At 40.8% G+C, this 14587-nt stretch overlaps 2 protein-coding genes across 5 annotated transcripts in view; one reads left to right on the top strand and one right to left on the bottom strand.

Annotated features, from left to right (window-relative positions):
- CHLSN (cholesin) overlaps nucleotides 1–14587 on the top strand; it is a 177977-nt gene that overhangs the window by 81745 nt on the left and 81645 nt on the right. The window lies entirely within an intron of this gene.
- Nucleotides 6450–14587, bottom strand: part of GPR146 (G protein-coupled receptor 146) — a 48213-nt gene continuing 40075 nt past the window's right edge. For both annotated transcript variants that reach the window (XM_075830304.1, XM_075830302.1), the window contains exon 2: nucleotides 6450–12980. In XM_075830304.1, coding sequence (XP_075686419.1) covers nucleotides 11937–12938 — 1002 coding nt within the window. In that variant the 5' untranslated portion in view covers nucleotides 12939–12980 and the 3' untranslated portion in view covers nucleotides 6450–11936. The remainder of the gene's footprint in view (nucleotides 12981–14587) is intronic.

The raw sequence follows: 14587 nt of genomic DNA, 5'->3' as shown, positions 1-14587 counted from the left end.
GGACCGTCCCTGTGAAGGGAAGGGGGCCCAATTTATTAGGAGCAAAGGGCTCTGTAAGGAGAGGGGGCCTAATCTATGAGGGGCCAGGGACTCTGTAGGGAGAAGGGGACGGACAATCTAACAATGAGAGGAGCAGAAGGAAAGCTGTACATGATTAGACATATTGACAGATGCTGCTAGTACCATTCCTTACTAGACCAGCAGCTTCAGCCCTCTCCTCCTTTCTGCTCTTTGCTGTTGGCGTCTGGCACTGAAGTGTCCTGATTCCCGCCACCATCTTCACTGTGAACTCCTCCTCCTCCTCCTCTCCTAGTCTCCTCTCCTCTCCTAGTCTCCTCCTCCATGCTGTCAGGATAGGATGGCGGAGGGAGCAGATTAGCTCTGTAGCCAGGGCCCGGCTTGCCCGCCCCATCGGTAACCACAAAATGAAAAATGTGAGCGACAGCAGACCCCTATTGTTTGTTTTTTTTTGGACATTTTGCCTGGGCTTCTGACAGACGTATTGGTACTTCACCCCATGAGCAGACATGCCTGCCTTGTGACCGCCTGGGCATAGATTTATAGATGGTTTTATGGTGGTATGAAGCAGAGGTTTACTTTTGATGAATGTGTTAGAATATGTTAAGCAATTAAAGAGGAATTTTTTTGATTTTCCTAAATGTATATACATATATTCAGAGAGGTTTTATATTGTGGTCTCCTATTACATCATTCGGTTTCCAAAGACGTGATATGAACTCAGTTCTTAGAAATAGAATGTAGCACACCGTTCTCTGATAAAATTAGATCATTGTAGAAGAACAAAAGTGACCTGGCTATTATAGGCAAGTGCAGTATTCCTGGATCTTAAAGGGGTTTGCCCATTAGGGACATTTATGGCACATCCACAGGATATGCCATAAATGTCTGATACATGCGGGTCCCACCTAGCTCTAGAACGGGGCCCCCTAAACCCGGGAATTATGGAGAATGTCTATTTTTTCGTGTTTTACGGGCAGTGCTCCCATACTTTGTGTTATGGCATATTCTAGCGATATACCATAACATTATAAGATAAGAATACCACTTTAATAATTAGCTTTTCTTAATACTCTGTTTTATGTCCATCATGCCCCAGGGAAATCATCATATTGTAAATAATTTAAGGAGAAATGTTATATTTGACTAGAATTGCTCTTAAAAGAGACACTGAAGGATACCATAGAAATTCTTTTATAGGGTCACTCCAACCTTCGATATTTATGGCATATCCATAGGATATTCCATAAAAGTCTAATGCATGAGGCCGCCGTATCCAGATGGGGAATGGAAGGAGTTCGAGGCTCTCTTTATTGAATCCTATGGGAGTTATAAAAACAGCCGAGCTATACCATGGATATGTCATAAATGTCTAAGGTAGGAATACCCCGTTAATGTTTACCGGTCCGTGTGACCTCCGTAATTGCGGATTTGCAGAAGTCTTACTAAGTGACGGCAGGAAGTCTGCATCATTGTTTTCCTTGCACTTTTTTATATGATCCGCATTGTGTAGGTGACACACGGATGCACCATGGATGACATTTAATTCGCAAAATACGGACCACGGTCCGGGAATTTGAGGACCAGAAAAGCAATACGGTCGTGTGCATGAGGCCTAAGGCGTCATTCATACGACCACAGTTTTGCGGTCGTATACTATCCGCAATTGTGGAACCGCAATTGTGGATAGTATAGAATGTAGGCTTTCCTATGGGCCAATGCACATGGCCGTGGTTTCCACTGTCCGTGCATTGCCCAGAGCGAAAAAAATAGGACATGTCACTATACGGGCTGCGTTTGCGCTCCGTGCTCATTGAAATCAATGCACATCTTCTGTGTGCACGGTCCGTGATTACTGACGGCCCGCGGATTACACTCCGCGGCCAGTCCGTGCAGTAATCGCGACCGTGCACACCACTACAATCGTGTGCAGGGCATCTAAGGGTTACAACTTGGTACTCATCACCTCACCGATGCCTTGACTTTGAAAACAAAAAACGCAAAGCTCAGTTTATTTTAGCATTGCACTTACATCTGCCGACTAAATAATTTTGTTTTAAATGTACTGACCAATTGGTTAAATCCTATTCAATATCCTATTTGTCAGGTGTGAAGAGCCTGCAGATTTACTATCCCATTCTGTACCCCTTCAATTTATCTATTCCTAGATATTCTTATATACCTGTGCTGTATATAATATTATATAAGAACTATATGCATATGACATTCTAAAGTTTAGTGTACTGTAAATTTACAAATGACCACTTGGTGGCGCTATTAAACCCTCAATTGTATTCCCTCTCTTTGCTTGCGGGTCCTGCAGTTTCCTGACATTCCAAACATTATATTTATGTAATATTGTTGCATTTACAGTACAGTCATGTGTAAGAAAATTGTATTATTTTGTAGATTCAGTTGAAACTTTTTATCTCTTGTTTATGCGTCGACTTTTTTTGATTGAATAGTAGGAAATGGAAACAAGTATGTACTACTGGATGCCAATGTAGCCCTAGCTCACCTAGTACAGTGTTGTATGCAGATGTAGCAGAGGCTACACGGTTTCTTTTGTGCCGATACTATACCTGCTGTCCCATCCTACTGGATAGTTTACAAATTGACTCCAGACCCGATAACCATGGGATGGCCTGTCTCTACGGTGGGCACTGGCTTCATACTGTATTTTACTACAGGATCCTTCAAGCTGTGGCAGTTCTTATATTATGTAGCGCCAATTCTCAGCAGGCTCTGTCCGTCTGGGACTTGTGCTTCCGCAAAGCTAGAGATCCACTGGTGTGTTGCTATGAAGTACAAGTAATGGGCTGGTGGTCTCGCTCCTGTCTCGGTTCTTACATCTTGGAGTGTTTATATAGTGGTTGCTTTGATTGGAGATCCTGGATGGCGTCGGCTTTGAATCACTTTGGGCACTCCATAAACGTTCTGTACGTTTTCATTCCAGCGGTAACTGCTCAGTAAATAAACACGATTTCGTTTTTTTATTGATGAAGCAGAAGTTCCAGAGATGCAGTCTCAGGTCTTATGGGTGGGATAAGCGTGTGTATTCATGCTGTGATCTCAGAGACTGCTGTGCACGACAATGTACTTGTGTGGCTGGGCTCGTCTGGTTTATTTCATAATATAGCTACGTATATAGGGATCAGGGCTCGGTTTAGTATCGGAAATCCAAATCCTATGCTGCCATAGTGGCAAATGATAAAACTATTGTTGGCTGGAGCCACCACTAGGGGGAGCTAAGACACCAACTGACAACTGATTTATTATTGAGTTCCGAGAGGAAAAAAAATGCAATTCCACCATCAATTATTATTTTTTTTTTTTTTGTCATTCCGTTTATTGTACGGTATAAATAACATTTGAACTTTTATTGTACGGGTTGTTACATTTACGTTGAAACTAGATATGTATAGTTTTTTTTAATACTCTACTAGTTTTGCGCATCAAAAGCATTTTTCATAGACATTTTTTTGGGGAGCCATAGTTTTATGGCTTGTATATTGTAGGAAGAGTTATATTTATTTATTGTGTGTGTGTGTGTGTATATAATATATATATATATATATGTGTGTGTGTGTGTGTGTGTGTGTGTGTATGTATAAATTTTAAATATTTTTTTTATTTTAATAGTTTTGCTTTACAAGTACATTTTAAATAGAAACCCTTTTTTTTTTTTATTTATTTATTTTTAAATCAACTTTTTGAAATAATTTTTTTGTTCCACTGTAGGACTTCAATGGACTTCAATGGCCTGGATCGGAGTCATACACCGCTGACGGCCGCTTTGGATATTACCCGGCACAGCTCCTGTTCCCGTACCATCCTCATGCCATACTTTTACACTGCTTGTCGCTAACTACATAGCGCCCCAACAAGATGTCGAGCATAAGTTACAGCTGGCATCGGCTGATGATGGCGCGGGCACAGCTACTGTGCAATCTATGTCACCATGACGTAATCGTGTGCCGGTTCGCGGAAATGATCTGCTCACTGCGACGTACTATTACGTCATGTGGTGGGAAGGGGTTAAATTTAATGTCCACCCTTCACAGTTTATTCCCGTATGGTGTTAAAAGGTGGAGCTTTGACTATAAGGTGACCACAGACCGATGCTTCATTTACCACCTTTGAGTTTTCATACATTTTCTCATTGGATTTTTTTATTATAGGAAAGGCCAGGAGTGGTGACTCTGCGGGGAAGTTTTCCAGCATGTTGGAAAATGTCTGTGTACTTTAACGATCGTTTAACCGAGGGTAATATTTGCTAAGATACCTCGGTTACCATTTGCTTCTACGTTGGCATCACTTTCAGGAATATCTAGCTTGTCTGTGCTGTGTATTTACTTGTCACTCATTACTCAGATAAATTCACTATTTCTGCAGATAGTAAATTATTGACTCACTGTGTAGATGGCGGTAGACTTTATGTTGTACCTTACAGTTTTTTCCTATACATTTCCAGGGTAATTACACATTAAATACGTATATGATTTGGGTGCCATTCGCTTGTAGTGTGTTGCGGGGGATTTAATGACAGATTAAGGAAAAATCGAAAATGGATTCTCTGGGGAACCTCCAACCTGGTGCTCAAGTTTAGGAAGATATAAAATATACTATAAATAATTGAATTGAGCAGAACACTTGACTCCAGTTACCCTCTATGTATGGCGGTCATAGGATTTTAACCCCTCATAATCCGAGCTGAGATTCAAAAAGTAGCTGGACTGGATATTAATTTTTTAGCCAAATTTTCCATAGATGTTATTGTGCAGAACGGGGCTGTGTACCCTTAGATTATGTGTCTGATAACCTCTTTTGGACTTTTTATTTAAGGCCTACTTATCATTAAAAAAGAAAACTCAGAAATATTGGATGTGGTGCAGACAGATATTGGAGGGAATATATCAAAAGGTTTACGCCGTTTATTTTACTTTTCTCGCCACTTTCCAAAAGTGGTGGGAAAAGGCGGTGGGAGTTATCTGAAGGAGACGGGGCCTCCGCCAGAATGACACATGATTTACCATAATTTACACCAGAAACTGGCGTAAGTTACATTGCAAATCTACACCTGCTCGTAGAAGGTGCAAATTTGCATTTCTATCAACAGCCAAAGATGCGCCAAAAGAGGTGTGTACATATTAATAAATTTGGTGCATTTTGCACTGACCTAAATTAGTGTAAGACTGGCTTTCGAAATGCCAGTTTTAATATATTCCCCCCTCCAATTGTGTCTAACCTGTATTTGTTGTCTTTTTTCCTTTCCTCCTTTTTTTTTTTTTAAATAGTAACTATGCTTTCATCAAACTTTTGATATGTCATAAGGACATATCAAAAGTTTAGATCGGTGGGGGTCCTGGTGCTGAGACACCCATCGTTGCTGAAACAAAGGTGCAACAGCGCTCAACTGAGCACTTTTCACCTTCGGCTGTGATTCACGCTTATTTTCCGGCTGAAGACTGCCCTCATAGAACATCTATGTAAGCCGTCTTCAGCTTAACCGGGAGCACGGATCAGAGCTGAAGGTGCAGGACGCTCAGCTGAGCGCTTCTGCACCTTCATTTCAGTATGGTGGGGGTCTCCGCAGCCGGACCCCACCGATCCAAACTTTTGATATGTCTCTATTACATATCAAAAGTTTTATGAAAGTGCAGATACTCCTTAACGTAACGTTTCCCCTCTCCATGATTGCTTAGTGGTGGGCCCTACGAAATCTGATGTAAGAGCTATACTGTATCTTCCCCTGATGCTATTTCTCACAAAAGGCTAAGGCAGGAAGACTGCAGCTGCATCCCCCTCCTCCCTCTTTCCTATTTACTGCTCACACTATAAGATTGGTTGATCACTGAGGAGGCTTCTGCTGCCCCAATATAAAATATATCAAAGTCTTGTGTATTACAGGGTTGTATGCTTTGAACAGTGCCTTTGTTAGAAAGATCCCTCAATTATAACCTGATGACATGGTGTACAACTGATTGAACTGCTAGTGATTAGCTCTTATTTGTGAGAGAACCGGACGGCAAGTGTCAAGTTCTCCTGCAGCGCTACCACAGGGGAAATTAAGCATTACACAATACTAATTGAAATCAATGGGCTGTCCTTGTAATGCATGGATGTGCTGATTCCTCCACAAAGAGAGACACCCTTTGTGGTCGATCTCCCCTATGGCTAATAGTTGAGGGTCTTAAACATGGGGCGCCCATCTTTTTTAATTTTGAATGATCTATTAGGGTTTTGGATTTCAAAACCAGACAACCCCCTGTCGTGAGTGCTTTCTGTACCCATATCATTGACACTATCTTATTACATTCTCTTCTATAATTGATTCCATCTGATCGATTCTCCCTTGTGTTTTCCGGTATTGATCTTTTTTCCATCTAGTGAGCAGTAATTCGGACACAATTAATGGAGAAACAACAGGGCACAGAAACACTATTTTAATTTGGTTGACATCATAGTACATCATGTTGGGAAGAAAGTACAACACTGTTTTTAGGGCCAGAGGCGTGTGTTGTACATAGTAGGAACACGCTAAGCACAAATCTTCACATACAATACTCCTTTTAACAAATTTGCACACAGTCTCTCATAGAAAACAGATAATAATTTAATACTATACAGGGATACTGTGCATTGTGTATACTTTAGTAGGTGTATAAGTGTATTCCAGTATTTTTTATACACGGTTTAGCTATTCTCTAGCTAATACGGTCTTAAAAATTAATTTAAAAAAAAACTAATTATACAGATATATCAAATGCCTATAGATGAGAAAATCCTTCAGGTAGTGAGAAAAATGTATAAAAAATATGTGCAATAATACCATCAACAAAAATATTTGTATCTATTGTGTTTAGTTTCAGGAAATGCATAGATAGGGTGGTCTTGTTTTTCAAAAATAAGTTTTGATGGCCTTGTTTTTATTGAGGGAAATGTTATAATATATATATAATTTTAGATGTGCCAGGGGAGTTATAGGCAAGGTTGCCAACCTGATTTTAATGTGACAGTCCCAAAATTATAGATGGATATCTGATAATTTTCTGAGCACTGTCACCCCCACCGATCGTGAGAACGGGGGTCCTAAACCTCCTGAATGGAACAGCGGTCGAGCATGTGCCTGCCACTCCATTCACTGTCTATGAGAGTGACTGAAATAGCCGAGCACTGTGCTCGGCTGTTTTCGTCATTCCCATAGACACTGATGGAGCAACAGCGCGCATGCTCGACCGCCACTCCATTTAATGTCGTCCTTAATGCGCTTGAGCAGTGTGAAGGATCTGGGGGTTCGGGACCCGCGTTCCTATGATCAGTGGGGGTCCCAGCGATCTGAAAATTATCACCCACCCTGTGGATAGGTGATAATTTTATTAATTTGGGATTACCCCTTTAATCTTTTTTTCTTAACTTATCCACAAACCGCGGACTGCCAACATTTTTTACGGACAAATTGGAAAACAATAATGAATCATAAAGATTATAAATAATATATGTCTATAGCTTAGAATAGTGATATGGACACATCGGCATTTACTGTGACCTCTAAAACTAATTAATTGCAATCCCAATCATTTGCACAAACTCCTAATAGACAACATATAATTTTTTATGGACTCTTGAAAAAAAACAAAACTTATTTTAATGGACTGTACAAGAATTTACGGATGGTTGGCAACCCTGGTCATAAGTCTCGAGGGGATGGAAATTTAAAGTAGTACACTATAATAGCCGGCAGTGTGAAAATGGGAACCGTTTTATGTTAGGCCTGAGATACACGACATCCAGCAGGAGCCATTGTGCAACCATCGCAGTCCATCACAACCTAGGCACGGATGTTGAGCCACAGAAGACTGCGGAGGGAGGATATGCTACTAAATCTGGCTTTGCCATCAGGTGTCAGGAGGAAATGCTACCGCTTGAGTCTTCAGCCTTTTTATTTGTATTATCTTGGTCTCAATATCTCCTAGTTACGGCAAATACATTGTGACTGCAAAGATTGTGGCCGCATTGAGCCACAAGTATTCTATGGTTCAGCAGTGCAAAGGAGATTTATCAAAATCTGTGCAAACGGGAAAAAAAGGGGCAGTTGCCTGTATCAACCAATAAGATTCCATGTCTCAACCCTTTTAAAAATGAAAGAAGCAATCTGATTGGTTTCTATGTGCAAATCCTCCACTCTCCCTTGGAACCAATTTTGATAAAGCTCCCCCAATTTTTGCAGTGCCTACAAAGCGGTATTTCGGCTGGGACAACGTAATTCAACTGGCTAGTGGTCTTCCAGGGAGGCAGCTAAGTCATGCTGACCTCATGGGTCTTACAGTCAACAATACATCACAATGTAGCATGAGCCTAACACACCACAGCCAACTATATATCAGAATACAGTACATATCTGTACGCTGGTTGATAATTACAGCTTCTTGTTATGATAAAAACCAAAAGCATCTATGGGAGGGCCACTATTTTCTTTACTGATTTAAAATAAAACGCTATTTTGAGCCAAATTTGGCCCACTGTGTGGAACATCAAAAAGCACAACATATTTGTAAGGGCCTGTTCACACCGCGTTTGTGGTGAACGTTTAGTGTGTACATGAGGAGAGCTCCTGGCGTACACACTAAACATCTCCATAGCCCGACAATGGACAAGAGTATTCTTTTGGCCTTTGTTGGACTGTATACGTCCGTATACTTTTTTTCTTTTTTGAAGAATGGAACCCCGCTAAAAAATGAATATAAAAAAAAAATATATATCTCACATGGTATATGTTTTTTGTTTTTTTTTATCATGGTAGCCTATGTGTGGGGTCTATGCTACTGTATGGCATACGTTACAGGCATTTCTTTAATGGATATATCATGGGCTTTTTTAATAGCAAATAGTAAACAAATTACATTCGTTTATCGGTAACTGATCATCTAAACGGATGGTAAGCGTCACCTGTCACTATAAGGGTATACGTCACCTGTCACTATAAGGGTATCCGTCACCTGTCACTATAATGGCATTCGTCACCTGTCACTATAATGGCATCCGTCACCTGTCAATATAATGGCATCCGTCACCTGTCACTATAATGGTATCCGTCACCTGTCACTATAATGGTATCCATCACCTGTCACTATAATGGTATCCGTCACTATAATGGTATCCATCACCTGTCACTATAATGGTATCCGTCACTATAATGGGATTTGTCACCTGTCACTATAATGGCATTCGTCACCTGTCACTATAATGGCATCCGTCACCTGTCACTATAATGGCATTCGTCACCTGTCACTATAATGGCATTCGTCACCTGTCACTATAATGGCATTCGTCACCTGTCACTATAATGGCATCCGTCACCTGTCACTATAATGGTATCCGTCACATGTCACTATAATGGTATCCGTCTCCTGTCACTATAATGGTATCCGTCACTATAATGGGATTTGTCACCTGTCACTATAATGGCATCTGTCACCTGTCACTATAATGGTATCCGTTTAACGGATACGTCGTGATGTTTCATGACGTATCTGTTTAATGGATACTATTAAAGTCTATGGTGACGGAAGCCATGGTTAGTCATCCGTCACATCCTACGTTCAACGTAAATGTTCTGAGATTTTCCCGATTTATACGTTAAACAGAAGAAAAAAATGCGATGTGAACAGGGCCTAATAAATATGCAGGTAGTACACTTACCGGGGCCTGAGAGCAGAAAATAAGGAGGGATGGGTGATCGATGCCCCCCACGTGCTCAATAGACTTGGAAGGCTGGACTAATCATAGTGACCAAGTTATAGCTCAGAACTTGTAACATGGACCGCAGGTCCCAGAATGAAAAGCGCAGCCTCATATACTGAGCAATATCAGGGCATCAGACGATAATTGCTGTATTCTTCCTTCTCTTGGCTGACTATGCTCACCTACAGTTTTTCCTTAGAAACCAGGAGCTTTTTTCTCTAGATATTATGTACAAGTGTTTGGTTACCCACATCAAGCAGCATTACCGCCCCTATGTAATGCCATTACATTTGTAAATATTTTTAACGGGGTTCTTGAAATACAAAAGTCTCTTTGCAATATAAACCTTAGGCCTGGTGCATGCGGCAGATCATGTATGGTGGCACATGGAGTCCCTACAGTTCAGTACTACGCCACCACATTACAGAGGTATTCTCTAGAAACAATTCTCCAATACGGTATCTGATGGAACCTGGTACAATTATTTTCACAGATTTTATATGTTTGCCACAGTATAATAAGGGTATTAGGGCTCATAGATTTCGTTGGGTACGGCGCTGTAATACGGTCAGGTGCATTAGGATGTATTTCTTTTTTTGGCAGTTTTTCGGTTTATTGAATGCAGCTGGCAGTGTAAACTTTGGATGTTTTCATTTTGGTTGCCATGGTTTCGTCCAGTAACATGATCTCTGTTGTAATTGTGTTTTTATTTGTAGTTTCTGTAAGAAGAAACCTATACAATTTGCAAATCTAAAGCAATGTATTTGTATATCTGGAATAGACAAGAGGAAACCGTGTATTTGCATGTATACCTATATACATGTCCAAGGACGTAGTCCTAGCAACACAATAAAAACATCAATTGTTTACATATCTGTTCAGAGAACTGGGAAACGGCGCAAACTGGAAGGTTTATAATACAAAGTGGACGCTTTTCTTATATTGTGTTAAACAGCCTTGTTTCTTTCTTAAGTTACTTTAATGCAGATTCCTCTGCAAAATCCGCCTTCTATTGTTTTCAATGACAATCCATGTGTCTGTACAGTGACTTACTGTTGCAAATTTCATGTGGAAAAGCCGGAGTTCTAAACGCGTATTTGTCGCGTATTACGCTACAAATCCGAGAGAAGACTCTGATTTCTGCCGCGGATCCGGGGGTCGGATTTGTCTATGGCTTTGTACATATACCTTTATATTGTGTGACTAGGTAGCAGCCCCTGTAAAACGTGACTTTTAGCTTTTGATGTATTTTTTTTGCACATTTTTAAGCTGCCAAGCATGTGGCATTTACTGCTAGACAAGAATTCTGTCAGGAATGTAGAAAAATCACGTCAGTTGGGCACATAATAACTTCATCTGGCAACGGGACTGGGGAATTAAGTGTAATTTGTATGTCCGCTCATATAGATGAAATGTAGACATAGCGGACAGCGGTGAGTGATAGGGATAAATTTGCGTGCCACATTTCAGCATCCCCGGTAAATGAATAACATTCGAATTCTCAGCCATTTACTTGTCCTTCATCAACATGATTTATTATGGATCCTCGTTTCGTTAATAATATATAAAAAAAAAAGACAAATCTCATCTTGTTAATGATACAACTACTTGGTATCTGGTCAATTTCTTCACTTAGTAGTCACACTATAGAAAGCTTGTTGCATACATTAGAATGAGACAACCTCACACTGTGTTAATGAGAATATAATACTTTTCTTATCAAAGTGCTTTGCAGTTTATCATGGAGAACGTTTAGCCGTAAGATGTCCTTCCGTCTTTGCCAATAAAACTTTGCAAAGAAATGTCTGGTGGATATATTGAATTTACCAATCGGCAAACCGGTTCTCGGATATGTAGATAGGTCAACACAGGCTTGGACTCTTCTGTGTTGAGCACAACTGGTTGCCAACTCTTACGCTACAGCTTTGCCTATACTTCCAGTTCCCCTTTCCACCAAAAATATAGGCTCAGAGCAAGTTTCAAACATATCAGTATATACCAGTCTTCATAATTAATATCAAACGTGTATAGATAATCCGGTGACATGAATTAGGATATTTGCTGTGTGGTCATGCTAAGGCTCAAAGCTCAAACAATACCGCCCTTGATCCACTCTCTACAAGGTCATATTGGTGGAGAACCACATAACTGTTAGATCATCTTGAGCTTATGTCTTAAGTCATCACCTGCTGAACTACCGTGCGCTCGTGCGAGCACCCCTGATTCCCACAGTGCAGTTTTTTAAGAAACCTCTGTAATTTATTGTCAAAGTTTTTGTTAATATGTCTGTGTAATAGAGGTATGACGAAGCTGCTTGAAAAGGCCAAGAAGCAAGAGAGTCCTTCAATGAAGTGAAATGTCCTCATGAAATGGTGGTCGTTGGACTTCACGTGAATATCTGTGAAAGTGTTTACGATCAGGGTGGTATAATATGGCGTCCATAATATAAACTGTGTGCAGACCGTGGCAATTAATAACCGGTGCACTGAAGGGTCCAGTCTGCCCGAGTCCTGGTCGAGAGGAGTTGCTTCTTTACGTATCTGCAAGATGAGCACCAAAGCGTAAAGTACTGCAAGAACTGGTACTACATATCCAATGAGCACCATGATGGCATCGGCTGCCTCCCGATTCTGCATCTTGGAACACTCAATGATTTTGGTAGAGACATGATTGCAGATGTAGAAGAGGAGTGAGGAGAAGCTTGTCAGCACTGCTCCACCCCAAATAAACCCACACACATGCTTTGTGTTGTAGACGCTTGACATATATGTTCTTGGCAGGGCACATTCAATGTAATAGTCCAAGCTGAGCAAAGTCGTGGAATACATGATCACCAGAGATGACACGTTAAAAAGAATCAGTAAAGTGATGTAAACCTCGTTCCCGAAGCTCCATAGTGACCACTTGGTGTATTCGGGCCCTAGTAGGTAGACCGGGGCTACGGCATTGATAATGAGTCCAGCGATGGCCATATTCACAAAATAGACATCTGGCATAGTCATAGTTGCCTTGTTATATAAATTAACAAGCACAAGCTGCACATTGTAGCAGAGACTGGTTGGGAAACAAATGATGAGGTAGAGGATGGAAAAGATGAAGAGAACGAGGTGGAAATCATGGCACAAACGCTGGTCTTGGTTGTTGTCGGTATAATTAAAATCTTCACAACTCCACATAGTGAGACAAGTCAATGGCTTCTTAGCTGGTCACCAGCTGAGCTGCGAAGAAGAAAAGAAGGACAACAGGTTAACAAAACTCTTTCGGCATGCAAGGGGAATTGTCATGAATACTCATCTCGTCCTGTCTGATATGCAAACAAGGTTCGAGCCAGCAGTGAACTCGCCTCACCCCATTACGGCCTTTTCCTGCTGTTAACATAAAATGGCAGCTTTAATTGTGCAAATTTGTCTGCGAGCGAAGATGATTCATCGTTATTGGTCATTATGTCTAATTACAGGGAAAAACAGCTCGATACACGCTGTAAAGACTAGTATATTGCGGCTAAGCGATTTTAAGCCTTTTTCGTTTTTAAAGGGAAATCCCCGAGTGTGTTAGAAGCAACACCGAGAATACGTTTCTGGCGTATTGTGACTTAGAGCTGGTAACAATAACCAGATCATAGGGTGTCCTGCTTCTTCTCTGAATCACCACCACAGTTCCAATTGAAATCAATGGACCATCTGTATAATGTATGACTGTGCTGGGTCCTCCAGAGCGAGAAACGGGCTTTATAGCTGCTTTTCGCTCTAGGATATCGATGAGGGTCCTGAATGTGGCACCCCCCTTTATTAACTAGGAATTCCCTAATAGGGTATTTAAAATGGGATTTCAAAAGCAGACAACCCATTTAACAAACTCAAAGCCACTACTTGAAAATTGTTTATTGGCAATAATTGTATGTAATGAGAGCCTAACGACCGTTGAGGGCTACACCGTGGTGGTAGAAGAGATCTCATTTGTCTTGATAGCTTTCATCCATAAAGAGTACCTGTCAACTATCCTGATATGTCTGCTTTAGTAAATACCATAAAATAATAATTCTGGAGCATCTTATAACTCTGCATTGTACTGTTCCTCTGTTAGTCCTCCTACAAATTTATGAATAAATTGACAACTAGCCGTTACTCGTTGGGGTTGTGTCCCTACACAGACTGACAATATCCAATCAGTGTTCACAGTCTCAGACTGTTTAGGGACATGCCCCTTTGACAAGGGGAATGGTAGAACCCAGTTGTCAATTTATTCATATATTTCTAGGAGGAATAACTGAGGAACGACACTACCCAAAGATCTAAGAAAAAATGCTACAGAATTGTTATTTTATGGGCAATACAAGTACTTACTACGGCAGACCTGTCAGGAAATCTGACATGTCCTCTTTAATCCGCTAAGCAAATAAATACTGAACACCGTACACCATTATACATAAAGATTTATGGTGGAGATGGAGAATGGTGGGGTTTGGCTTCAAGCAGGCTCCTCTTCATCATCATTCTTCATCTGCCAGCACAGTGACAATTCAAGTTTGAGCTGAACAGCTGAGTGATGTGAGACAGACTGGTTGCTAGAGATACACTGCCTAACAACCACAATCTTTTTTTGTGGTTGACAGACAGTATGCGCATAGCAACCAATCTGTCTCAGATTTTCCAGGTTCTCAGCTCAAGGCCAAACTGGCACTGAGCTGAGGGCAGAAAACGGTAATGAGGCAGTACTCACATCCTATGTTTTATTTCTTCCACCATTAATCAGATTTTCAGAAGTAAATTTAGGTGGAGAATCTCTTCACAAGTCAATAAAGTTATTTCACTTCCATTTCTAGCAT

Source organism: Rhinoderma darwinii, chromosome 6 (assembly GCF_050947455.1).
Source record: "Rhinoderma darwinii isolate aRhiDar2 chromosome 6, aRhiDar2.hap1, whole genome shotgun sequence".
NCBI classification, from domain to species: domain Eukaryota; kingdom Metazoa; phylum Chordata; class Amphibia; order Anura; family Rhinodermatidae; genus Rhinoderma; species Rhinoderma darwinii.
The sequence above is the reverse complement of the archived record's forward strand: the minus strand, read 5'-3'. Positions and strand labels throughout refer to the sequence as shown.